The following is a 27,416-nucleotide window of genomic DNA, read 5'->3' on the forward strand; positions in this document are numbered from 1 at the left end:
GCCCCGACCTGCCCCACCGGCCCCCAGACCAGCCCCTACCCTGTACCTCCCCTCCCCTCAACCTGGCTTCCGAGCCCTGGCGCAGGCCTGCCCCGCCCCGCGGGGACGCCCTCCGGCCCAGAGGCCTCCCTGGCGCCCCCTCCCCTTGCAGGAGCGCGAGCCGAGGCCGGAATGGAGCCCGGCGAAAGGATGAGGCTCTCGTCCGCCTCACTGGAAGGAGACCCGAGAGAAGAAAATAGTCAGTATCGTGCTCGCCCACCTCTGGCCGCCCGCGGTTCCAGGCGCGAATAGGGTGGGGGCAACCGGCTCAGACGCGGAGCGCAGGGCGCGGTGTGGACTCAGGGCGTCCCGGGGCCTGAAGCTCCGCGAGGGCGGTCGTGGAGGGGGGGAGCGGGGCGGGCCACAGGGCTTGTGCTGTGGACCAACCTTCCCAGGACCTCTCCTCCGCCCCCCCTGCCGCCTCCACGCCTGCTCCAGACGCCCCCCACCCTCCAGCCCCTTGCCCTCCACCCTGCTGCTTGGGAAACTGGTGCAACGTCAAGCGCTCACGTGGAGGCGCCGTCCTAGGGGGGAAGCGGGCCCTTTCCTGCATCCGAGTGAACCCCTGCGCGTGCGCGCGTTCCTGTTGGCAAATGCCTCCCGGTGGAATTCCTGGGCGCAGGCGGGGCTCCTGCTTAGCTTTATGTTAACCCGCGGGGGTAAGAGGCCCAGCTGCGTCACATCCAGGCCAGTGATGGATATTGTCCTATTCATTTTGGACACTGGGTGGGTGTGATGGCACATCACCATGGTTTCGATTTTACTCTTCCCAACGATGTTTTAAGCTCTATGTGCTTGCTTGCCATCTGGGGCTCTTTTGTGGAGTGTCTGTTCCTGTCTTTTGGCCATCATTAATCTGGGTTGTGGGTTTTATTGAGTTGTGGGAATTCTAGGTCTATTCTGGGTACTAGTTCTTTCTCAGATACATATAAATACCTTCTGGTAGTCTGTGGCTGGTGTTTTCAGCCACTTGATTACTTTTGAAAATCAGAACCTCTTAATTGTAAGGAAGTGTAATTGTCAATCTTTTCTTCTATAGTTAGTGGTTTTGGAATCGTACTAGGGAATCTGTACCCACTCCAGTGTCCAGAAAATAGTATCCCATGTTTTCCTTCAGAAACTCCATAACGTTACATTTCACATTTACCTCCACAACTCACAGGGATTCACTATTTTGTATGGAGTGAGGTAGGGGTCGCAGGGGAAATGTTCACTCTTTCCCCATATGTCTATCTAATTGACCCAGCAGGTGCCCTGCAAGCAATGTTGTCTTCGTGGAAAATCAGACGTAGTCCTATTTTTTTGTTCTCCATTCTGTTTTATTGATCTCTCTGCCTACCCTGAGTCCATACTACCCTGTTTTAATTCCAGTAGCTTCATAATAAGTCGTATTTCATAGTATGACTTTATCCTTCAAGACTCGTTTAGGTTTTCTTAGACTTTGGCATCACCATATAAATTTTAGAATTAAATTGTTGCTGTCCTGGCGCGGACAGCAGCGCGGGTGATGGCTCGTGTCCCCGTTGGCCACCCGGCTGCTCCGGCCCGCGCAGAGCTGCCGCCTGTGCCATCGCCCCTTCCTCCTCTCGGTCGTTTGAAATGAAGCTCTTGTCACTTCTGGAAGGAAACTTGCCCAGCAGGTCAAGCAGGACATGCGGCGGGAAGTGGAAGAATGGGTAGCCTCGGGCTGCCCGCGGCCACACCTGAGCGTGGTTCTGGCTGGGGGAACCCTGCAAGTCACTCCGAGTCCTCGACAAAGCCAGGGCGGCTGCCGAAGTGGGATCAGCAGCGAGACGATGGTGAAGCCAGCTGCAATTTCAGAGGAAGAATTGTTGAATTTAATCAATAACCTAAATAATGATGATAATGTAGGTGGCCTCCTCGTTCAGGTGCCTCTTCCAGAGCACGTGGACGAGAGAGAGCTGCAGTGCGCTTCTCCAGACAAGGCTGTCGGTGGCGTTCATGTAATTAACGTAGGGCGAATGTGTTTGGACCAGGATTCCATGTTACCAGCTGCTCCATGGGGTGTCCGGGAAATAACTAAGCGAACTGGCATTCCAACCCTGGGGAAGAATGTGGTTGTGGCTAGGGGGTCAGAAAACGTTGGAATGCCCATTGCAATACCACCACACCCAGACGGGGCTCACGAGCACCCCGGAGGCGGGGCCACTGTGCCGCTGTCTCATCGATACACTCCCAAAGAGCAACGCAAGAAACCTGCGGTTCTTGCCAATGCTGTGGTGTCCGCGGCAGGCGCTCCGAATCTGACCGCAGCAGACAGGCTCGAGGAGGGAGCAGCAGCCATCCGTGTGGGAGTAAATAGAATTCAAGCTCCCATCACTGCTGAACCCAAGTTGCTTGGAGATGTGGATTTTGAAGGCGTCAGAAAGAAAGCCGGTCACATCACTCCAGTCCCTGGGGGTCTCGGTCCGTGACAGTGGCTGCGCTAATGAGGAATACCATTGTTGCTGCAAAAACGGTGCTGAGGCTTGAAGAGCGGGAAGTATTGAAGCCTAAGGACCGTGAGCTGCTCCTAATTAACTGCTGTGTCTTCAGTCACGAACAGTCCAAGCCGTTCACGCGGCAAAGCAGGCCAACAGAAATGCAATATTTTTTATTTGCTTTACTGAAATGGTTTAAAATGATGCTTTGTGTTTCTTGAAAACTTAAATGGGTGGGTGTCTGTGCACAGAGCTCTGCAGTGCCTCACCGTGGAGCACGCCGCGGCCTGCCGGGTTGTGTGATCCAGCCAGGAGAAGCCCTCAACCTAGTGGTTAACACGGGGGACACTGTCACAGTGAGAATGATGCTTAACTTTGCCGAGCCACGTCGTTAGAATGTGCCTTTTCTAGGATTGCATTTCCCAGTCTCTCCCAATAAGAGTTGGTACTCACGTTAGGTTCCAAACCTTTTGAGTTCAACTGGTCAAACCAAAGGAAAAGTATTGCTAGAGAAAATTAGGGAAAAGGTAAAAAGGAAGAAATGGTAACTGAGTAGAAATGGTGTCCTAAGCTGTCAGTTCGTGGCTCGGTTGTTGGGAAAATGTAACGGTGGTTCCATCTGCTCTTGGGCTTCCTTTTGTGTGTTACCTTCCTGAGGTTTCCCCATTTCTTTCTAGGATTGAAAGGCCTATTTTATAGATTATTTGTGTGTATTGTCATATTTGGCTTTCCCCATATCCTTAAATTTCCTTGTTCCATCTTTGTACTCTTGAGGGTGTCTGTATGGTTTCCTTGGTGTATCTTGAAACTATCTTTGAAAAACAAAACTCGGGCTTGATAATCACTAGGGCAGCTTGCAGAAGTAGGCAACTCGTTGTACCACCAAAGACTTGGCAGCAGCTGCCTGCTTTGATGTAACCTGTTGGCTTTCCCCGATGCGTTTTTGAGAACTTGAGTTAATACTGAATTCAAGCAGACTTTCTGATTAAAAGGGTTTTTTGTGTGTGTGCATTTGTTTCACCATTTTTAAAAAATAAAACACTTCTGACTGGTGTGAAAAAAAAAAAGAATTAAATTGTTAACACCCCCCCTAAACCCCACTAGGATTTCATTTTGGTTACCATGAATCAATCTGTGGATCAATTTGGGTGAAAATTAACACTTTATCAATACTGAGTCTTCCAACCCAAGAACATTTAGTTCTTTAAATCTTATCAATAGTGTTTGTAGTTGTTAGGGTACAGGAATGAAAGATACCTTTTGTTAGGTTTATTCCTAGATAGTTGATGTTTTTGGGAGATGACATAACTGAGTTTCATTTTCTAATCGTTCCCAGCATATAGAAATACAACTAACTCTGATATACTGACTTGACATTTGGTGACTTTGCTTACTAATTCTAATAGCCAGTAGATTCATTTAGATTTCTTAGGTACACAATCATCATCTACAAGTCTTCTCTGTCTTTATACCTTTTATTTCCTTTTCTTGCGTTATAGCATTGGCTAGTACTTTCAGTATAATGTTGAATAGAAGTGATATAGTGGACCTCTTTTTTTGTTCCCAAACTGAGGGAGAAAGTGCTCAATATTTCACCATGAAGTATGATGTCACTACGAGCTTTAAAGGAAGTTCCCTTTTATTCCTGGCTTACTGAGGATTTTTTAATGAAGAATTATTACATGTGATAAAATGAATAGTGATTACATTTGATCACATGCTTTCTTCTGCACCTATTGAGTTGGTGATATATGTTTTTTTCTTTTAGTCTATTAATGTGGTGGGTTATGTTGACGGATTTTCAAATATGAGACCAACTTTGTATTACTGGAAACTTCACATGGTCATATATTTTATATGTCACTGGATTTGTACAAATGTTTAAGACTTATGGGCCTATTTTTATGAATGACATTGACTGTACTATTCTTTTCTTGTCATGTCCTTGTTAGCTTTTGGTATTAAGTTTTTGACCACCTAAAAAGAGTTGAAAGGGTTTCCTATTTCCCTATTTGATGAAATGGCTTATATATTTCACCCCCAAATGTTTGGAAAGATTGATCTGTGATGCCATATAGACCTGGAATTTTCACTGTGGGAAACTTTTCAATTATGGAGTTCATTTCTTTACTAAAAATAAGCCTACCTGGATTTTCTGTTTTCTGTCAGTTTGATAAAGCTGTGTTTTTCAAGGAAATGTTTATTTCATATGAACTGTCAAATTATTGGCATGGGGATGTTTATAATATCTTATTATCATTTTAATATCTGTACAATCAGTGATGATGTCCTCCCTTTCATTCTTGATATTGATAATTTGTTTTCTTTTTTCTTGAGCTATTTAGATGTTATCAATTTAAAAATTGTTTCAAAGATCCAACTTTTGACTTATTAATTTTCTTTATGGCACTTTGTTTTTTGCTTAATTGAATTCTGCTCTTATCTTTATTATTTTCTGTCTTCTTTCTTTTTGTTTAATTGCTCTCTTGCCAGCCTCTTGGCTTAGTAGATTAGATAGTTTTCAATTTTTTTTCTAATATGTGAATTTAAATTTATAACTTTCCCTCTAATCCCTATTTTAGCTGCACTATAGTGCTTTGAAATGTCATATTTTTATTATAATTCAACTCAAATCATTTTTGAGTTTTCACTTGATTTCTCCTTTGATCTATGTTTTATTTTTAAAGTGTGCCACTTAGCTTTTGAACATTTAAGAAAATTCCTAGCTATATTTTGTTATTAATTTCTAGTTTAAGAGGTTTCAGAGAACTTAATCTATATCATTTCAATCGTTCCAAATGTATTGAGACTCACATGTGTCTCAAGCTGCGGAGCGTGGCGCCCGCGAACATCAGTTACGTGCGGCTGGTTGACCATGGTGCTCAGATCTGCTGCGTTCCACGAATTCTCTGTTCCAGTCTTTTATTTACTGAGAGAAGTAGATTAAATGTCTCAGTATGATTGTGGATTTTCTATGTCTTTTTTTTTTTTAGCTTTGTCTACTTATATTTTCATATAAAATTAAGTTCATGCACATTTAGATCTTCTACTTCCTGAGAAATTGATGCTTTTGGTATTACAGACCATCTCTCTTCTGTCTTTAATAATTATTTTATTAAATTTTTGATAATGCATATAAGTAAATATTAGTATCTAACTAAATATTTACTAAGTTTCTCTAGAAATGACATTGTTTGCGTAACTAAACTCTTGTTTCCCATTTGATAAGCTGGACAATAATTCCTTAATAAACTCCCATGCCCAGAGGGTATTCGTATCTCCCAGCAAGTCCCTGAGTTGGTCTGTTCCAATCAGAACCTGGTCACGGGCCACCGACTGCATTGGGCGGTCCTGTCTCTCCGCATCCTTTGCCCTTCTCTTGCCTTGCGTTTTCGAGATCTAGACTTACAGATGAGGAGAGCCTCTTGCTCTGTAGAAAGTCTTCGGGACCTGTCCGGCGGTTTCCCCTCCTCTGTCCCCTGCATGGCCCTGTGGTCTGGGGACCGGCTCCAGAGGCTGGATGGCGCCTGGGTTGAGTATTTTGCCCTGACTCCTTTGGAGGCGGTGCTGTGCCCGATTTGGCACCGGGTCTGGCTGCCCTGTCGTCAGTGCCGCCACCGGTCACGGGAGCAGTGCGGCCGCCCCACACCCTGGTAGAGCAGCGTTCCCCGCGGCCACGGGAGCAGTGGTGCTGTGGCACCTGGTGACTGTCCACGTCCCCGGGTGGGGTGGGGGGCTTCCCTGGAGAATCTGGGCACAGTAGGTTGATGGGAGAGTTCTTCCGGATCAGTGCCTGCGCAGGGGGTAGGAGGGCACCACGACAGTGCTGTAGGCTGCGGGAACCCGCTCACCTGCCCCCTGGGTCCGGCTGCCCTCGGTGGGCCTCGTGTGAATGGCCGCGTCTCCACACTGAGTGCGTGATGAGCCGCGGTCTATGAGAAAGCGCCCCTCTCCCCGCAGGCCCCCTGGGCCCCCGTGAAGTCCAGATCCTGCCAGAAAGTCTGCTTAGGTACCTGTTTGTGCCCAGCAGTTACAGGCTTCCAGGGAAGGTGCTGGAATGCCAGGCCTCTCCGATGGCCTCAGGTGAGGGTTCTGTCCCGTGGCTTCCTCGCCTCTGAGAATGTCCCTGGACGTCTGCGCTGCGTCCGCCGGTCACCCCCACACTTTGTGTGTCCACGCTCGGCCCTCCTGCCTCTGCGCCCCGCTGCTCCGTCTTTGCTGCCCTCCATCCCCGCCTGTAAGTGCCTCGAGGGGCCCCGAGGTCACCCGGGGGGTCCCAGCTCTCCTGGAGCCCGGGTGCCTCGGGTTCGGGGCCCGGACGCGCTCAGGGTCCTCGCCGGGCTGACCGCGGGGGTCTTCGTGCAGCGAGAGTTTGCGCCTGAATGGAAATCCGGACTCGTGGAGACACGGCTGCGTCTGTTGAGATGGGATTTACGACCTTTCTGGACTCGCTTCGTTGTGTGAATTTCACAGTTCGCTTTTCCAGCCCAGCCTTGGAGTGACACAGCATGGCCGTGGTGAGGGGACTGTCCTCAGCATCACCGGGTGCACTTTGCTCCTTGCTTGCGTAAGGTCCTGTCATCTGCGTGTCCGCGTCACCCTTTCCTGGAACACGCTGGCCTCACAAAACAAGCAGGGCATGGCCACACTTTTTCTCTCGAAATGAGTTGTACAAGGTTAAATGTCGGGCACCACTCACCTATGAATGGAGTTTCACTTATGGGACGGTTTTTAAGTTACATTTTCATGCCTTTTCTCTTTTTTATCAGTTGATTTTATTAGTCTTAAATCTTTGGCTGGTTTAAGCCTCTTTACTGGATTTTAAAAAACCTTTTTTTTTAAAAGTGTTTCTTTTATTTTTGAGAGACAGACAGACAGAGTGTAAGCAAGGGGAGGAGCAGAGAGAAAGGCGGGGCAGACACAGACTCCGAAGCAGCTCCAGGCTCCAAGCTGTCGGCACAGAGCCCGGTGTGGGCTCCAACTCAAGAACCGTGAGATCATGACCTGAGCCGAAGTCAGATGCTTAACCAGCTAAGCCGCCGAGGCGCCCTTAACTCATTCTTTTTAGCTTTTATTAGTCTTGAATATATACATCTGCAGCTAAAAATGTCTGTAAGTACAACTTAACTACACACCATGAGGTTTGTTTTTTGGCATTTTACTTATCACTTGGGTCAGAACTATGCAGCACTTTCCACTTGGCCTCTCTGCCGCTTGTGTTATGAGAATCTGTGTATTAGACGTGCAGGGGTTTTCTGTGACGTTCTGTTCCGTCCCCGGCTCCTCACGGGTTTGCTCTGTGGCCGGAGGACAAGGCGGACCCCTCTGCGGTCTACTTCCACACCCGCTCCCTGCGCCCTGGGGTGCACGCGTGGCGGCTGTTGCGCGGGGTCTCCGCGTGTGGGCGCGAGATGCTGTCTTGTGCAGATTTTAGAGCTCACTGACCTTGGCTGGCATTTCTGTCCTCTCCGGGCCGCTGCACCCGCACGCCGTGTGCCGGTGGCTTCCGCTTCTCTCCGCCGTCCTGCTGAGCCTGGCGACGCTGTTGGACCTTCGGTGCCACGCCCCCGCCCCGCCCCGCCCCCTCCCCTGCTCTGGCTTTTGTCTCTACAGGTTAGTCCAGCGCCAGAACTTTACACACATGGAACCACTCATTGTCACCCTTTTGTGTCGGGCTTTGTCTGGTAGACACTGTTAGTATTTCCCCCCAGTCTGTGTTTTCTATCTTTCCATTTTCTTGACAAACCAGAACGTTTTCATTTCAGCAGTTAGTGCCTTCCCTGTGCCTCTGGGGATTCCCTCCCCCCCCCCCCCCAGGGCGTCGCTTTCTGCAGGGAGCTGTGTGTCCAGGGTTCGCCTTGAGGCCCATGATCCGCTTGAGATCAGTTCGTGTTGTCAGGTGGGGTCGGACTCGGTCTCTCTACGTGGACCTGTGGGTGTTAGAACCACAGCCCCCCCGAAGGGTTCTGCTGCCTTTGTGTGACCCGCCGTGTGGGTCCGCAGGGCCGGCGGACGTCTGCTGCTGGCCTGCCCCCTCCGGCCCCCGGGGACATCCGGGCTCTGGGCCTCCCCGAGGTCTCGGGAGCCACGTGGTGGGGGTGGGGGAAAGGCTTACGTCCCAGGGGCCTGGGCACGCTGCAGGATGAGATGGCCCAGGGAGTGGGTGGGGACAGCAAAGTATGGAGTCTGAGGTCCAGGCCTGAGCACTTCCAAGGTTAGGGCCACAATGAGGAGGGGAAGGGGGGCCCCGGGGGAAGACCACGGGGCCGGCTTATCTGTATGTGACTTTGGCATGAGCTGTGACCGTGGCGGGGCCCAGCAGGGGAGGGTGTGGAGGGAGGTTGAAGGCAGGGGTGTGCAGGGCTGTGGGCTACAGAGAGGAAGGTTTTCATTTTAATTTTTAAAGTATTTGCACTAAACCTTGGTGTGCTGATGTGCGTCTGGTGTGGCCTGTCAGGGACAAGAACAAGGAGGGGCCGATGGAAGGGAAGGCTGGTTTGGACAGCCTGGGGAGGGGGGGCCGTCATGGTCTCTAGAAGGAGAGAGGGTGCCCGCCAATGCAGCCAGCGGGGGGGGGGGGGGGGGGGGGGGGGGGGGGGGGGGGGGGGGGGGGGGGGGGGGGGGGGGGGGCCAGGAGGAGGCTGATGGGTCGGGGCTGGGATTCCATGATTAGGGATCCTCCCCAAGTGTCACTCGTGTGTTTTTACCTTTGCCTCGATGCCTGTTTCTCTTCTGCAGAATTAAAACAAGGAATTTCCCAAGACTTGATTTCTTCTCCTAAATTAGACAGATACAAAATAGCAAGACAATTAACGGAAAAGGCTATCAAGGTAAATGGTCCTTGGTGCTTGGGGGCACCTGTTTTTAAGGTTTTACTTATTTAATCCCTACTGTCTGTCCTGCCTGTTCTGAAGGCTCTTCTCTCAGAGAATTAGCCGCCTTGTCTTTCAAATCTTTAATTTAAAACATGCTCTTGCAATTTGAGGAAAAGAAGATTTTCTCCATCTACGGACACTACCCGGTGATACGGGCCGCCCTCCGCAGAAAGGGTTGGGTGGAGAAGAAGTTCCACTTTCTGCCCAAGCTCCTCCCGAGCGGGGACGATGACAGTGCGGGGGTGACCGGTAGGGTATCAAAAGCGTCCTGTCTCTCTGCTTAAGGCATGTGTGTGTGTCTGTCGGAGGACCAGAGCGAGTCACACTGCGGGGGATGCTGTTCCCGCCACGGGCCAGGCACCTGGGCCTCTGCCCCATGTGACCTGGTCACCCTCCCAGCCTGCCTTTGGCGGGTGACCACGCACTGCGCCCTGTGCTCTCCCGCCCTGGTCTGGTTGCTTCTCAGTGCCCCACTGCCCATGCCAGGCCTCCTCCTCCCGGGTCTGGCCAAGCTGCCACCGTCCTTCAGCGGCCCGACCCGCCCCGCCCTCTTCTGGCCCCGCCCTGCCCCGCCTCCTGCTCGCGCAAGCAGCAGGTGCACCCTCAGGCCCTGGGGTCTGCGCAGGCCCGCTCCCTGCGCCCCCTCCGTCACGTTCGCCCCAAGGCCGGCTGCCCCGGGTCCCCAACCCTGACCCTGCGCCCGGCCCGGCAGAGGGGCCGTGCGGCCGACCTCGGACTGGCAGATGTGGCCGGAGCCCCACGAGGGTTGCTGAGGGGTCAGCGAGGGTGCTGTGGCCGCGGGCCCTGCCGCGCTGACAGCTCTCGGTGTTGTGTTTGCAGAACATAAACCTGCTGACGGCAAAGAAAAACAAGAAGCGGCTCTGGAGGAGACAGACGACATCCACGATGTGATGGTAGGCCCCCCTGCCTCCTCACACTGTCACTTTCCCTGTGACCGGGGGACAGGCGACAAAGCAGTCAGGCCAGGCTGCAGGGCGCATATGCGTGGGCTCGCTCATGCTCATCCACGCTCCTGCTCACAGGGTGGGGGGGCCTGTGAGCACACTCACGAGTGTCCATGTGTGCGCGAGCTCGTGTGTGCCCTGTGCGCGTGCGTGTTCGTGGGCGCCTGCTCTCCTGTGTGTATGTACGTGCCTGTGTGCTTGTGGGGCACTCGTGTGTGCCCTGTGCGCATGCGCGTGTATCGAAGTGCACCTGCTCTCCCGTGTGTCTGTATGGGACCATGCATGCACTTGCGTACATCTGTACATGCCCGTGTGCACGTGCACGTGTGTGCCCTGTGTGCGTGCTTGCATGTGTCCATGTGTGCGCGCATGTGCAAGGTGACAAGCTGTGGCCACAACTTTGTGGAAGCCGTGGGAAAGGACTGGAGCAGGCAGGAGGGCACACAGGCCACTTGGTGAGGCCGCGATGGTGTGCACAGGTCTGTGCAGGTGGGCGGCAGAGTCAAGGTCCAGAACAGGGCCAGGCTCGTGGGGCCTAACCCAGGTCAACGGGCAAGGTCGGCACTGAAGAAGCGGCCCCTCCTGGAGACAGAGCCGGGAGACCCCGTGCACCTGCTGTGGTGTTGCAGGCCGCCTCCTGATGTGGGGGAGGGGAGAAACGTAGCCCCGCCCAGCAGCTCCTGGGGTGGGGGTGGGGGGAAATAGCTGCTTTCCCCGACTGTAGGAAGGAGGACAGGGTGGTGCTGAGTCCCTGCGAGACCCCTGAGGGCAGCCAGGAGGCCAGGCAGAGTGGGGTGCTGCAGGGGCCTGGGGCGAGCTAAGGTCCAGAACACGTGCAGGGCTCACAGGAAGCAGTGAACAGACACACGGGAAGTGGGCCCAGAGCCTGAGGCGCTTACCAAGCTGCAGAGCTGACTTGGGGACCCCGGGAAGGGGTCCATGACCCTCGAAGACTGCCCCTCTCCCACCTGAACAAAGGGGACTTGCGCCAGAAAGTGGCAGCAAAAGCCGTCGCTCCGGAGTCGGAGGGAAGGCTGTGCTCCAGCACTGGGGTGGGTCCCCGGAAGGGACGCCGCTGGCCAGCTCCCCGCTCCCTCTGGCGCTGTGGCTGGCACTGGGGTGGGGGAGCCCAGGCCCCCCGAACATGGGTCCAGGTAGGCCAGGCCCTGCTGCAGAACGTTCCGCGTGTCCTCGAATGCTGGTCCGCACAGAATGACCGCAAAGGGTCTTGAGGGCGTCAGAATTTTGGACAATGTTTTCCTTTCCGTGTTTCTCTTGGGTCAGATATTTTGACCAAACAGGTGCTCTTGTCTGTAAACAAAGCCAGAGGTGCCAAGGCCACCCTAGGTCTAGCTCCGGTGGCCCTGGCCTCCTGCTCTCCAGGAGTGGGGAGGGGAGGAGGCCATCTTCCTCGGTCTCCCAGGCCACGAGGCAGAGCATTCACCCCATGCCCATGTGTGGCATGTCCCCAAAGCTCACATGAGCACCCACCGGCTGGCGGCTCAGACCTGACTCAGCCACACGCTCCTGGTGCCCCTGCAGCTGAGAGCTGGAGCCTTGAACTTGCTTCTTGAGAGCAGAGCCCCTGCGTGCTGGCCGTTGCTAGCACAGCACACAGTAGGCTCTGAAGGAGCTGTGTGTCCAGCCACCAGAGGAGAATCACAGAATACACACCAAGTATCATTTAAAATCTGATTTCCTTCACTCTTACTTACCAAGATATGAAGCTTGGATGTTGGGTATTGATGAGGGTTTTTTTCTTGCCAGTCCAGGTTGGTAAAAAACGAAATGCCGTACTTCCTCTGGACCATCAAAAGGGACGTCATTGACTATCACAACCTGAACTGTGACCAGGTGCTGAATCACTATGGAAAAACAGCTTCCTTCACCACCAAGGTGAGTGGGTGGGTTTGGGGGGTGGTGGCGGGGGCAGGCTGGGAATGGCACCTTGCCTCTTGAGGCTCCAGGGGTTCTGGGCTGGGAGGTCCACTGGTGGACTGGTCGCCTCAGGGCCCCTCCCCAGGACCACCGCCTAGTCAGGGGCCCCGCTGTGTGGTGTCAGTGTCCAGGCCCCTCAGCAGCTGCCCCGCTGGTGCTCCCAGGGCCCCAAGTGCCCTTCTCCCTGTGACTCTCCTCTGGGCTCTCCGGCCAAACCACAGGCAGGGCAGGTGGGGGCTGCCACCATGGCCCGGTCTGGGCTCTGCACCCTGGAGGGGCTCTGGGTCTCAGGGAGAACCAGGCCACGACCCATGCCCCGGGGCTTCTGGCATCTCCTATCACCCCCGTTCAGTCCCATGGCCCCATCCCTGTTACTCCAGGGGTGAGGGTCAGAAGTGGGATCAGCCCGGGGTGGACAGGCCTGTATGTCCTCGGGAGAGGCTGGGTAGAGGGCTTCCTGGCAACAGAGATGACAGAGGGTCAGGGATGAGGTTGGCACTGCCCCTAGGCTCCCTGTGGGGGTCTGGCCCCTATACATCCTCACCAGACCTCTGCTGCTGACCTCCTTTGGGGTGTGGGCCATGCCTACAGGTGGCCCGGTCAGGCCCGGAGCCCCACAAAGACCCCCTGGCGGAGTGGCCACCAGTGTGCCCAGCACCAGCAGGCACTGCATTTCCCGGCCACTTGTACATTGTTCCCAGTGGGGCCGTGAGCCGAGCCCTGGGGCGCAGAACTGCCAGCCAGGCCTAACCACCAGCATTACTTTTGTGGGGCCAGCCGTGAGTGTGCCCATGAGCTTGCTCCCTCCTTCCTGGGGCCCAGGCCCAGCACCATCTAGGGTCACATCGGGTCACCCTGCTGTCTGAACCAGCTGGCCAGGGGGCAGGAGGGACTGGGAGGGAGTGGTCCACTCCAGGCACCGCCCCCCTCCTGAGAGCCCCTTGGAGCTGGCGCTGCCAGCCGGGCCATGGGCATTCAGGCTGGTCCGAGTGGACCAGCACTTGGCCCGCGGCGGCCTGACGTGCTGCTGTCTCTGGAGATCGGGCTGTGTGTGAACATGCGGAACCTGCCGTGGTACGTCCAGGCCAACCCTGACTCCTTCTTCCCACGCTGCTACGGCCTCGGCACCAAGAGTGAGAAGCAAGAATTCCTGGGTAAGTTGTGGCGTCAGGCGGCCAGGGCCCCTCTGGGGTGCACCTCCTGGCCGAGGTGGCTGCAGAAGCCTCTGGAAGGGAGGTGAGCTGGGCCGCAGCTGCAGGGCTGGGACTGGCCCGTCCCAAGGCCCAGGGGCTCAGCTGGGTCTCACGTGGTGAGCGCTGGTCCACATGCTTCCGTGGGCAGTAGCTGCAAGGCAGGAGCAGAGGGCTGATGGGGGCTGTGGAGCCAAGTGTCAGCAGCTTGGCTCTGACTGGGCTTCTGGGAGAGGCTGGCGAGGGGCTGGTCCTGTGGGTGACAGGCTCCGGCCTGGGGACAGAGGGAGGATTCCTGGATTGACCTGCCAAGAGAGAAGAGAGGAGGTGAAGGCCAGGGCAGGTGAACACTGCCTATTTGGGGGTGACTCATATTTCCTGAGCACGGGTCTAGAGGCCGTGGAGATGCGGCCTTGCCAGCACCCCACCCCGGGGCTCCCAGGAGCAGACGGCCGCAGGCAGGACAAGGCTGGGGCTGTGGGGGCCGGAGGTCAGAAGTGCAGGGGAGGAGAGGGTGGTGAGCTGGGGCCTTCCAGAGAGGGGGCACTGGGCACAGACCAGAGGGCGGGAGCCCCGCGGGGACCGGGCGGGAGCTGGCAGTGTGCCTGCGTGACCAGGGGCAGAGGGGCGCAAGCGCGGCAGGTGAGCGCAGGGCCTGTGTTCTGGTTGACAGCGGAGGCTCAGGAGAGCTCTGGGGCCCTGGGGGTCACTGGGGAAGGGAACTCAGGAGCAGGATGTTTCCCAGGTGCAGCAGCTGCCAGGCAGGGGTGGGGGTGGGGGGCAGCTTCCTCTGCAATGAGGAAGAGGGAGCAAGCTTTGGTGAGAAGGCGTGGGAATCTCTTTCTGACCTTCCTGTGGGCATGGGGAGGGAGTGAGCACGGGCTCGCTCACCAGGGTGCTGGCCTCCTCTCCCGGCAGGCAGGAGACAGCACTCGGGGCCAGGCCAGCCCCAAGCCTGGATCCCTGGGGCGCAGAGCTGCCCTCTGCGCACAGCCCTTCTGCCCATGCACGCCAGGGGCTGTGGAAGCCGGCATGTCCAGGGAGGCCCAGAGAGGCTCCTGGGATGGCCAGGGTCCTAGTGTGTCTGCGGGGGTCTTCTGTCCTCTGGTGCAGAGCTGAGGACACAGGAGCAGGGGGAGGTGGTGAGGGTGTCCATGCACTGTGGCTCCTGGGGGAGGGTGAGTGCTGCAAGGCAGGGAGGGGGTGCACAGGTTCTGCTTCTGGGCCTGTTGACAGGGCCCAGGAGAGGCTGGGGGGTAGGGAACGGCCCCCTCAAAGGCGGAGAGGGCAGGAGGCGAGGCCTGTGGGGCGCCCGGGCTGAGGGCGGCTCGGGCTGGCCGAGGTCCCCGGTCCCCGGCGCCAGCAGAGGGGGCGAGGCCTGGGTGTCCTTTCAGATGACTTCCGGCGGACAGCGGCCTCCAGCATCCTCAAGTGGGTGGTCAGCCACCAGAAGTCCTGCAGCAGGAGCGGCCCCGGCGACAGCGGCCCCGGCGACAAGACAGGTGTGGGGGGCAATTATGAGTAAAACTAGACGCATCTGTATACGGGTTTTTGTGCAGCTGTGCGTTTTCAACTCGTTGGGCTAAATACGAAAGAGCATGACTGCTGGATCTGATGGCAGGAGCACGTTTAGTTTGGTAAGACACCCCTGCGTCCCGGCAGCGGGAGTGCTCTGCGCCCTCCCAGCCCTCGGGGCAGCAGCCTGGGGCCCAGGCCCTCCGCGAGGTGGGCCGTGCCCCTGTTGTTTTCATCTGGAGTTCCCCCCGGGACACGTGGTGCTGAGCACCTTTTATTTCATTTACTTCTTAAATATACTATTTTATTTGTTTGTTTTTAGAGAGAGAGTGTGTGAGTTGGGGAGAAGGGCAGAGGGAGAGAGAGAGAGAGAGAATTAAAAAAATTTTTTCTTATTTCTTAGTGAGAAAGCAGGGAAGATGGGCAGAGGGAGAAAGAGAGGATGTTAAGCCGGCTCCATGCTCATTACGGAGCCCGCACGGGGCTCGATCCCACAACCCAGGGATCCTGACCTGAGCCCAGATCAGGAGTCAGATGCTCAGCCACTGAGCTACCCCAGGAGCCTCTATTTTTTTTTAAAGCAATTCTCTTTTTATTTTAATTAATTAATTAAAGCAGGCTCCATGGAGCCTGACATGGGGCTCTATCCCATGACCCTGGGATCATGACCCAAGCTGAAATCAGAGTCAGACTCTCAACTGACTGAGCCGCCCAGGCCCCTGAGCATCTTTTAATATACTTCTTTGCCATCTGTAAATATATTCTTTGGTGGGAAATCTGATCAGCTTCCCTATCATTTGAAAATTTTTATCGTTGAGGTTTAAGAAGGGTTTTGTGTGTGCGTGTGTGTGTGTGTGTGTGTGTGTGTGTGTATTTTGGATAACAGCCCTTTATCAGATGTGTCTTCTGCAAATATTTTCTCCAAGTCCATGGGTTATCTTCTCATCCTCTTGGCAGGATTGAGTGCAGCTTATCAAGTATTTCTCTCATGGACTGTGCCTTTGGGATTGTCTAATTATCACCACACCCAGGGTCATCTTGGTGGTTTCCCATGCTGTCTCCCAGAAGTTCTGTGGTTTTGCATTCCACACTTCGGTGTGTGATTCATTCTGAGTTAATTTTTATGAAGGGTGCACAGTCTGTGTCTAAATTCTTCTCTGGGTGCACCTTTTTGCACCTGTTCTGGCACGATTTGTCGAAAAGCCCGCTTTTTCCCATTGTATTGCCTTTGCTCCTTTGTCATGCATCAGTTGACCATATTTTTGTGGGTCTATCTCTGGGCTTTTTATTCTGTTCCAGTAACCTGTTTGTCTGTTATTTCACCAACACCACACTGTCTTGATTACGTAGATTTGTGGCAAGACTTGAAGTGGAACAGTGTCCATTCTCCAGTTGTTCTCCGTCAGTATTGGGCTGGCGGGTCTGCATCGCTTGCCTCTCCATGTGAAGTTTAGAACCAACTTGTCAGGGCGCCTGGGTGGCTCAGTCGGTTAAGCCTCCGACTTCGGCTCAGGTCAGATCTCACGTTTGTGGGTTCGAGCCCTGCATCAGGCTCTGTGCTGACAGCTAGCTCAGAGCCTGGAGCCTACTTCCGGTTCTGTGTCTCCTTCTCTCTCTGCCCCTCCCACTCTCATGCTCTGTCTATCAAAAATAAATAAAACATTTAAAAAAAAAAAAAGAATCAACTTGTCAATACCCATACAGTGCCTTTCTGGGATTTGGATTGGGATTGTATTGAATTCATAGACTGAGTAGGGAAGACTTGACATCTTTTTTTTTTTAAGTTTGTTCATTTATTTTGTGGAAAACAGAGACAGCACGAGTGGGGGAGGAGTAGAGAGACAGGGAGAGTCCGACACGAGGTTTGATCCCACACACCGTGAGATCGTGACCTGAGCCGAAATCAAGAGTCAGATGCTTCACCTACCAGGCCACCCAGGCGTCCCAAGAACTGACATCTTAATTAACAGTGACTCTTCCCGAGTCATGAACATGAAATACTTCAGTATTAATTTCATTCTTTGATTTCATTTATCAGAGTTTTGTAGTTTTCTTCATATAGATCTTGAACATATTTTGTTAGATTAATGTATTTATACATTTATTTAATTTTTTGGCGGTAATGTAAATGGTATTGTGTTTTTAATTTCAAATTCCAATAATTCATATCTGGTACATAGGAAAGTGATTGACTATAATCACTTATTAGTTCGAGATTTTTGTCGATTCCTTCAGATTTTCTACACATTGATAATCATGTCATCTATAAATGAAGACAGTTTTATTTCCTACTCCATCTGCATAACTTTTTATTTTCTTGTCTTACTGCATTAGCTAGGATTTCCAGTATGATGTTGGAAAAATGGGGGGGGCAGGGGGGAGGTCCTTGCCTTGGCCTTGATTTTAGAGTGTAAGTTTCTCGTTGCTCACCCTTAAGTATAATGTTAGCTATAGGGGGGTTTTGTATATGTTCTTTATCAAGTTGAAGAAGTTCCTCTCTAGTCCTAGCTTGCTGAGAGCTTTTATGACGAATGAGGGTTGAATTTTATCAAATACTTTTCTGCATCTATTGGTATGATCGTGTAAGTTTTCTTCTTTAGCCTTTTGATGTGTCATAGATTACATTAGTTGATTTTCATAAGTTGAACCAGTTTTGCATACCTGAGGTAAATCCTATTTGATCATGGTGTATGATTGTTTTTATACAGTGTTGGATTTGACTTGCTGATATTTTGGTGAGCATTTTTTAAAATTATTATTGATGAGAGATTTTGGCCAATAGTTTGCTCATGTCTCTCTCTGGTTTGGGTAAAGGGTAAAGGTGGCTTCATAAATGAGGGAGGAAGATTCCCTGTTTCTATCTACTGAGATTGTAGAGAATTGCTATAATTTCTTCCTTAAATGTTTGGTAGAATTCATCAGTGAACCCATTTGGATTCACTGGTCCTTTCTGTTTTAGAAGGTTATTAATTGTTGACTCAAATTCTTTAATAGATATAAGCCTATTCAGATCATCTCTTTTTTTTAATTTTATTTATTTATTTATTTATTTATTTATTTATTTATTTATTTATTTATTTTTGAGAGACAGAGAGAGACAGCACGAGCAGGGGAGGGGCAGAGAGAGAGGGAGACACAGAATCCGAAGCAGGCTCCAGGCTCTGAGCTGTCAGCACAGAGCCCGACGCCGGGCTCGAACCCACGAACCGTGAGATCATGACCTGAGCCGAAGCTGGTCGCTTAACCGACCGAACCACCAGGCACCCCATCTTTTTGTGTGAATTTTGACAGGTTGTGTCTTTCAGTAAATTGGTCCATTTCATCAGATTATCAGATCTGTGTGCAGAGAGTTCATAATATTTCCTTTCTCTTTTAATGCCCATGAGATCTACAATGATATCTTCTCATTTTAAGAAAATGTTGATTTATTTTGAGAGAGAAAGAGATAGAGAGCAACTGGGGGAGGGGCAGAGAGGGAGGGAGACACAGAATCAGAAGCAGGCTCCTCACCGTCAGTGCCGCAGAGCCTGACACCGGGCTCTATCCCTTAACCTGATTATAAGCTGAGCCAAAATCAAGAGTCTGATGCTTAAGTGACTGAGCCACCCGGACATGCCAAGAATAAAAGGAATAATCTTATTAAAAATAAGAATAAGAAAAATAAAATCTCGAGAATAAGAAAAAGAAAAGTTTTTATATTACCTTCATTCCTTCCCTAACACTCTGCCTTTCTTTGCATGGAACTGACCTCTGTTATTCTTCTCTCTGAAACTCGTGACATTTCTTGGCAGGTCTACTAGCAAAAACTTTATTCAATTTTTAAAAATTTTGTCAGGTAAAGTGTGTTATAGTCTTATGATTAGGTCTCAGTCTTTAGTGAGCTGTGCCCCCGGACTGTGAACGTCACTAGTGCTTCTCAGTTTTACCCCTTTGGTGGGACAGAGGGCCAGGGGGGCTCCCTCCCCCTCCAGGTCAGGCTCTGGGTAACTCTCCTGAGGGCAGGCCTTGGGAAGAACAGAATGTTCTGGCAATTTGCAAGATGGCCCCTTTTCCCTTTCCTTGCTGGAAGCAGGAGGGCATGTTTCTCCCACACTCAGTGTGAAAACCCGGTCAAGTTCCCAGAGGCAAGGCTGACGAAAGCATGCCCCCCAAGCCAGCCTGTCCGGAATTATTAACTGTCAGATTCGGCCACACGGAGCCTTCAGCAGTTCGTGGATTACAGTCCAGGCTTTCCTGTCCCGGTGCTGGTGTTGGGGTCTGTGCCCCGGTGAGGTGTCATCCGTTGTGTGGCCGGACTGTGTCTGCCCCTCGGGGGCAGCGGCGTGTCTGTCCGCCTCAGCTCGGAGGCAGCAAAGGACAGTCGTTGATTTTTCAGGCCAGCTTTTTACTTGTTGTTAGGACGGTGGACGAGGCCGGGCTCCTTACGTGCCAGGGCAGGAAACAGAAGGGTCATGTTTCACTTTAAAATGGTCGTTTTTATGTCCTGTGAACTTCACCGCAGCGCAGGTTAAAAACGCATGCTGTAGTCTTTACCGCACCGTGTGGACACGGCTTTCCCCCGGGCCAGGACTGCGGGGGGCTGGGGTCCTGGGCCTGCCCCCCCCCCCCCCCCCCCCCCCCCCCCCCCCCCCCCCCCCCCCCCCCCCCCCCCCCCCCCCCCCGGGCCCCAGTTTGTGAAGCTGCTTTCGCCCTAACGGGTCCCTGGGTTTACCTTCTCCGGCTCCTTCCCCGGGAGCACAGGGCCACCTGCCGGCTGGCGGCTTGCGGTCCCTCTGAGCCCGGGGCCACTCGGGGTTCGCTGTCCCCTTGCGGGACTCCCCGAGCTCCTCCCCGAGCTTCCCGAGCGCCACGGGTCCAGCTGGACTCCGGGGTTCGGGCGAGGGAGATGCCGGGCAAGGGGGTGCCGCCGGCTCGCAGTGGCTTGCGGCCGCCAGGCGGGACTGCTTCCCGAGACCTCGCCGGAGTGCGCCCCGAAAAGTGGGGCTCTCGGAGCAAGCGGGGAAGTCGTGTCGCGTTGGCGGAGCCGGGCTGGAGGGCGGGGCGGCGGGAGGCCCCTGGCCGGAGGCAGGCGAGGTGCCCGGGGCCCCGGGGCCCCACCCACCAGCCCGCGTTTGGGTTACAGCTGCCGAGGACGCGGAGCCCGGGCCCGTGGGCCTCGCGGCGGAGCTCGTGGACACCGCGTGCAGGGTGTGCCGGGCCTACCTGGGCCAGCTGGAGCACCGGGACATCGACGGCCCGGAGGACGCCGCCCCGGCGCTCACGGAGGCCGAGTGGGAGGACCTGACGCGCCGCTACTACTCCCTCGTTCGGTAAGGGGCGCCCCCTGCCGGCCGACGAGGTGGCCGTGGCCCCGGGCCCCTGAAGCCCCTGTCCGGGTTGGGGCGCCTGTCGGCGCGTTGGGGTACCCAGATCCCACCAAGTCCCTGCTGGCTCATAAAAGGATGACGCCCCCTTGGGGACACCTTTGGGTAACACCGCCTAAGCGTCTTCCACACGGTTCTTGTCTTTCACCTCCTGTGAGCCCCGCAGCGGGCGCGGGCGGGCGGGAGCAGCAGGACGCTTGCCTGACACAGCGGTCCCGACTCTCCGCGGCCTTCAGGGCTCCTGCTGCATGGGAGTCCAAAGGCCGAGTCCTTCCCGGGGTCGGGGGGAGACACAGCACCCCCTTTACAGCGGCCAACAGAGGAGCTGGGGCAGAGGTGACCCTGCAGCAGGAGCGGCACCGTCTCTGTGGAGGGTCTGCCCGGAGCCCCCACACCACCCCAGGGACACTGCCATTTTTATTCCTTCTTTATTTCTTTCGGATCAATCATTTTCTTTCTGGTGGACATAGGAGTACAGTACAGGGTGTGCTGCGCGCTGGAGCCTGTCCAGCTGTGCCCCCCCCCCCCCCCCCGCCCAGACCACCCAGCTCGGGCTGAAAACCACCTGCAGCCCCCATCAGACCCCTCAGAACCCTTCCAGGCGCCGCCCCCCAGGGGTCACACCTGACTGCTACCGCCTTGACCAGTTTCCGTGTGGAATTTCACGCTCAGACTCTCAGTCGGTGCTCTCTCCCTTGTGCCTCGGGCCTGCGGGGTTCATCCCAGCGTTTCTGCCGCCGCGCGGGCTTTCCTGCCGCCGCAGACCTTCCCTCGGCCGCGGGGGAGCAGCTGTGTCCGCCCCGCGGTTTGAACACATTCCACGGTGGGTCCGCGCATCCAGAGGCCAGTGGCGTTGAGCACGTGGCGACGGCCTTGCCACCGACAGTCTCCTCGGGCTTCTCTTCTCGGTCACTGTGTGGTCTTCGCTGGCTTTCTCTGACGCCCAGTGGCTTTGACTGTTGCTTCAGACGCTGGTCAGTCATTTGAGCATCTTCGTGAGGTGCTCCCCCACCTCCTGTCTAGGGACTAACGGTGTGTCCTCTGTGGCTGAATCCGTTTCGTGGTTCGCCTCATTTTCCTCCTTTGCTCATTTGTTTGTTGAGTAAAATCACGTGGTTTATTTGTCTTTTTCTGACTTATTTCACTTAGCGTTTACTCTCTAGATCCCTCTATATTATTACAGATGACAAGATTTCATTCTTCTTATGGCTGATAATATTCCACTGTGCGTAGGATGGGGGGATGGATGGACACCACATCTGTATCCGCGCATCGGTCAGGGAGCACTCGGGCTGCTTCCGTAATTTGACTGTGGTAGAAAGTGCTGCATAAACACAGGGATGCAAGTATCCTTTCAAAATCGTGTTTTTGTATTCGTTGGGTAAATACTCAGTAGTGCAGTTACTACTTTTAACTTCTTGCGGACCCTCCACACTGTTTTCTAGAGCGGCTTCCCCAGGTTCCGTTCCCACCGAGGGCGCAAGAAGGCCCCCCACCCGCGTCAGCCACACCTGTTACTTCTTGTTGCTGTTCTGACAGGCGTGAGGGGTACCCTGTCGTGGTTTTGGTTTGTGTTTCTGTGATGATGAGTGATGCTGAGTATCTTCTCATGGGAGTGTTGGCATCTGGATGTCTTCTACGGGGAAATGTCTGTTCATGTCTTCCGCCCGTTTTTAAATAGGGTTATTGGTTTTTCGGGTGTTGAGTTGTATAAGTTCCTTATAGATTTTGGATACTAACCCTATATTGGATATGTCATTTGCAAATATCTTCTCCCATTATGAAGGTTGCCTTTTAGTTTTTTTGGTGGTTTCCTTCACTGTGCGGAAACTTCTTACTGTTGTGGTCCCGGTAGTTTATTTTTCCTTCTGTTTTCCTGGCCTCAGGAGTGGTTGTCACATCTTTAAATGGATTTCTAAGAGTACTCTAAGCATTCCTCATTGAGCCCTTTGTTGGATATATGCATTAATACCCTCTCAGGTCTCCTGGGCGGCTCAGTCGGTGGAGTGTCCGGCTTCGGCTCAGGTCATGATCTCATGGTTCGTGGGTTCAAGCCCCGAATCGGGTCTGTGCTGACAGCTCAGAGTCTGGAGCCTGCTTTGGATTCTGTGTCTCCCTCTCTCTCTGCTCCACCTTGACTCATGTTCTATCTGTCTCTCTCTTAAAAATAAACATTAAAATAAATAAATAAAATAAAGATGGATGAAACTCCGCTACATAAAGAAAGAATATGCTCTTAGTGTGTGCCTGGTCTGTTTGCCTCTCAATGTATTTGTTGTTGTTGTTGTTTTTATGAAGCCTGATGTTTTGACTTTTTCTATTATGGTAGGGCTTTTAAGAGTCGTGTTTAAGAGACCTTTACTTATCCAAGGTCATGAAAATGTTCTCCTCTGAGTTCTTCTAGATGCTTTAGTGTTTTTTCTTTCAGTTTTAGCCTTTTATGATTAATTAATCTAATTAATTAATTTTTGCAAAAGGTAAGGGATAAAGATCAATGTTCTGTTTTGTATATACAGACATCCACTACTGATAAACAAGAAACATGAGAGGCATTTAGCATAAATAAATAGACCTGGGCTTCGGGGGCAGTAGGCCTGAAGTCAACCCCTAGTTCCACTGAAGTATGGCCTGGAGCCCATCACTTAGAAGAAGGAGAAGGAGAAGAAAGAGAGGAAGAAACACGAATTTTGTTGAAAGTTGCTTTTGGCGCAGCACGCGACGGGTTTTCACAAACTTCTCGTGCATCCCGAGTCCGGGACCTGCTCGCTAGGTGGTGGGTCTGAAAGTGTCAGTTGAGTCAAGTGATTAAATCAGTATCGTCGCTGATTATCCTGCCTGCTCACTCCCTGGGACTCTGAGCGGACAGAACTCAAACCTCCACCTCTGCTTGGTGTTCTTGCGTTTCTGCTTTCAGTTTTGTGATCGTTACTCTATATAATTTGATGCACTGACTCACTACGTCCAGTGCAGGATTGTTTTGTCTTCCTTTGATTGGACCTTTCCCTCATGACGAAATTTCCTTTTTGAGGCTATTCATATTTCTTGCCCCAATTCTACTTTCTGTGGTATTAGTACAGCTTTCCTTTGGTTAACTTTTTTACTCTCGATCTGTTGGTGCCTTTATATTTTGAAGTAGGTCTCATATCAGGAGCATATATGAACGGCTAGGGCTTGGTTTTGCCCAGTCTTACAATCCTTTTCTGTTGGAGTGTTTCTTCCATTCACATGGAGTCGTGATGAGCATGGCCGGGTTTACGTTTACGTCTTCCTCGCTGTTTTCTGCTTACCAACTTGCTCTTGGTTTCACTATACTTTCTCTCCTACCTTCTTTTCATGATTGAACTAGTTCCAATTATTCCATTTTATCTCCTATCCTCTCTTTCAAGATACATATTTTTGTATTTTTAGTGGTTATACTAGATATTACAATATGCAACTTTGACTCATCACCGTCTATCTTAAATATTTTTTTACCATTTCTGGGACAAGTTAAAACCTTGCAATAGTTTAGCTCCATTTACTCCCTGCTTCTGTCTCTGCTGTTGTCGCACGTTTTACTTCTGTGTAGACGCGGACTCCACCAGACGTGACTCTTAGTGTTGCTTTAAGCAATCAGGGAGCTTTTCATTCCTTCCTGCGGTTTCGTGACTCCTTCTGAGGGCATTTCTTCCAGGCAAACAGAATCCCTTTAATATTTATCACAGTCTTGCTCTGCTGCTAAGGGACCCGCTCGCTCGGTGTTAGTTTGTCTTTATTTTCAAAGGTCCTTCCGCGGGTAGAACCGTAGCGGCAGCCCCGCCCCCGGCCCTGGCCCCGCCCCCGGCCCCGGTCCCGCCCCCTGCCCCGGTCCCGCCCTGGGGCTCTGCCAGGGCGGTCCATCGTCCTTGAGCCTTCATGGTTCCTGTTGAAAATGAGGGTCGCCCTCAGTCTTCCTCCTGCTGCCCCGAGGCACTGCTTTTGTTCCCCCAAGTTGCCTTTGGAGATTTCCTTTATTTTTTTCTTTTTTAGAAGTCTGACTTTATGGTGCCCAGATGTGGTTTTCTGTGTATGCACTCTGACTAGAGTTTTTGGAGTTTTCCAATCTGTGTGTTGGAGTGTCTTATTGATTTGGAAAAGTTCTCAGCCCTTATCTTCACCTATTGCTTCTGCTTCCTTCTGCTCCTCCCCGTCGTGGGCTCCAGGTACATGCGCAGCGGACGGTGCGGCTGCGGCTCCTGCGTCTCTTAGCTGTGCTGTTTTCCTTGTTCTTTTTTCCTCCCTGAGGCTAAGTCTGGATACTTGGTCCGGCCCCACCCTGAGGGTTCCCAGCCTTGTCTTCTGCGGTCTCCAGGCTGGATTGAAATCTACCCAGCGCCGACCCCAGCATCAGGACCACCTTCTCGTATCACGTGACTGTGCACTTCCTCTCCGTCAAATTTTCCTGCCTCTTCTCCGTCTCGTTAATGTTTGTGTGCTGGCCCTGTCCCTACAGGACGAACAAGGCGGACGCCTATGCTCTGTCCTCCGGGCGGACTCACGTGTCGCCCGTTGCAGATCTGGTGTGGAGCGCTCGTCCTCCACCCGGTAGCGGGAGCGAAGCCGGCGTGTAGCTCTGGGCAGGCTCGGGCACTCGGCGTCAGTGTCTCGGGAGTGAGACCGAAGGCGCTGCTGCAGCCTTGCCCTTCAGGAGGAACCGCTTCCCAAGTCCCACAGAGCCGAAGGGTTCCCTGTCGTTTTGGCCCAGACAGACCGTCCTCTGCGCGCCGGGAAAACCCGGCCGTGCGTTTTGAACATCTCTGGATTCCGGTCTTTCACAGCAGTTGGCATGGCCAAGTGGCTTTCCGTTCCTTAAGAAGTTCAGGCCGAGCCTGAATCTGCACCTTCACCCAGAGTTGGAAGACATCCCCTGGGAATAAGATGGCCAGCGGACCCAGCTCGCCCCGGAAGGGCCTGGGTGCGCTCCACCTGCGCCTCTTCACTTGCACGGCCCTCCGATGCTTTGAAAAATATGAATTTTGCAATTTGGGGCTTTTTCCTACTTGTTACGGAGGCGCAACGGCTCTTCACCGCTTACCCCTTATGACCCAACTAAGGCGGCGTCCTAATTAAATGTTGCTAATCACTCTAGCTCCTGTATTTGATTTCTAATTACACACTTTTGCTTCTGTCTTTCAGGGGTTACCGTAGAGATTACCATATACATTCTTGATTTCTTATTGCTTATCTTCAGTCAGACTTTTCTAGTTCCCACACAGCATCACGGCCGCAGGGCTCCTTCCCTCCCTTCTCGTTTGCTATGCTCTTGTCATTCATTTCCCCTCTGCTTATCTTTTTCCATTTTTTATTGTCACAAAATAAACATAACAGAATTTGCCATCTGAACCATTTAAAAATGCTCACTAGCGTGCATTAAATACCTCAGTGATGTTGTGTGACCATCACCACCATCCATCTCTGTAGCTCGTTCCATCCCGTAAAACTGAAACTGTGTCCCCGTTAAAGACCCACTCCCCGTGTTCCTCCAGCCCCAGGCCCTGCCATCTCATTCCTGTCCCCAGGAGTCTGATGACTCCAGGCGCCTCAAAGAAGCAGAACCCTGCTGCATTTGTCCTTTGGACTGGCTTGTCTCACTTACTATTCCTTGTTCCTGGAGCTCCATCCACGCCATAGCAGGTGTCAGAGTTTCCTTCCTTTTAAAGGGTCAGCTTTAGTAGTTAGTTCTGTGTACGCAGCATGTTCTGCTCATGCACTCAGCTGTCAGCGCACGCTTGCGTTGCTTCCACACTTTAGCTGTCGGGAATAATGCGGCTCTGAGCATGGGTGAACTAACATCTCTTGAGATTCTGCTTTCAGTCCCTCTGGGCGTGTGCCCAGAAGTGGGGTTGCGAGGTAATAAGGCAATGCTATGTTTAAGCTTTTGAGGGACCGCCGTGCTGTTTCCCACAGCAGCTGCACCATCTTACATCCACACAATAGTCCACAAATGTTCCAATTTCTCTACATCGTTGCCAACACTTTTTACTTTCTATGCCTTTAAAAAAAAGGGTATCCATTCTAACGGGTGTGAGGTAGTGTCTCACTGTCTCACTATGGTGTTGACTTTCATTTCCTCAATGACCAGTGGTATTGAGCATCTTATTGGCCCCATGTATGCCTTCTTTGGAGAAGCGTCTGTTCAAGTCCTTTGCCCACTTATGACTCAGCTTGTTTCGTTGTGGTTGAGTGCTGGGAGTCCTCTGCGTGTTCGGGATACACAGAGAGGCATCTGACAGCCCCCGGAGATATACATGATTTTCATTTCGTGAGCTGCTTTTTTGCTCTGTTGATTATATCTTTTCATGCACACCTTTGAAACTTTTCATGAAGTCCAATCTGTCTGTTTCTTCTCTCGTTGCCTATACTTTGCTATCATATCAAAGAAATCATTATAAAATTCAATGTTTTGAAGCTTTTGCCCTATGTTTTTTTCTTAGATTTTTATAGTTTTTGATCTTACATTTAGGTCTTTGATCCATTTTGAATCAATTTTGCATATGGCTTTCGGTAAGGCCCCAACTTCACTCTTTTCCATATGGATATCCGGTTTTCCCAGCACTGTCGTGAAAGAGCCTGTCCCTTCCCCACTGGATACTCTTGGCCCCGTCACTGGGCTCCCTATTCTGCTTCATTGGTCTTACAGTAACACACCGTTCTGATTACTGTAGCTTTGTAGTAAGTTTTGATATCAGGAAGTGGGTGTCATCCAACTTTATTCTTCTTTTTCAAGATTGTTTTGGCTGTTTGAGGTCCCTTGAGATTCTATTTGAATTTTAGGATGGATTTTTTATTTTTGTGAAAAATACCATTGGGATTTTGATAGGGATTGTATTGACTTTGTAGATCATTTTAGATACTAGCTGCATCTTAAAAAAAATTAAATCTTTTAATCCATAAACATGGGTGTGTTTCCATTTATTTATGTCTTCTTCCAATTCTTTCAGCAATTTTTGAATTTTCATTGCACCTTTCACTTCTTTGGTTAATTCCTAAGTACGGTATTTTATTCTTCTTGATGTGATTTTAAGTGGAATTATTTATGTAATTTCCTTTTTTCCTTTTCAGATTGTTCCTT

The 27,416-nt window shown here is 52.1% G+C and overlaps 1 protein-coding gene and 1 pseudogene across 1 annotated transcript in view; both read left to right on the forward strand.

Annotated features, from left to right (window-relative positions):
• The first annotated feature begins 135 nt into the window (after positions 1–135).
• Positions 136–27,416, forward strand: part of TTLL8 (tubulin tyrosine ligase like 8) — a 36,946-nt gene continuing 9,665 nt past the window's right edge. Inside the window, exons 1-8 of the mRNA XM_029953914.1 lie at positions 136–238; positions 9,219–9,310; positions 9,466–9,604; positions 10,196–10,269; positions 12,088–12,216; positions 13,298–13,412; positions 14,843–14,950; positions 20,086–20,272. Of these exons, the coding sequence (XP_029809774.1) occupies positions 172–238; positions 9,219–9,310; positions 9,466–9,604; positions 10,196–10,269; positions 12,088–12,216; positions 13,298–13,412; positions 14,843–14,950; positions 20,086–20,272 (911 nt within the window). The 5' untranslated portion in view covers positions 136–171. The remainder of the gene's footprint in view (positions 239–9,218; positions 9,311–9,465; positions 9,605–10,195; positions 10,270–12,087; positions 12,217–13,297; positions 13,413–14,842; positions 14,951–20,085; positions 20,273–27,416) is intronic.
• Positions 1,606–3,483, forward strand: LOC115304149 (annotated as a pseudogene).

Source organism: Suricata suricatta, chromosome 10 (genome assembly GCF_006229205.1).
Source record: "Suricata suricatta isolate VVHF042 chromosome 10, meerkat_22Aug2017_6uvM2_HiC, whole genome shotgun sequence".
NCBI lineage: Eukaryota > Metazoa > Chordata > Mammalia > Carnivora > Herpestidae > Suricata > Suricata suricatta.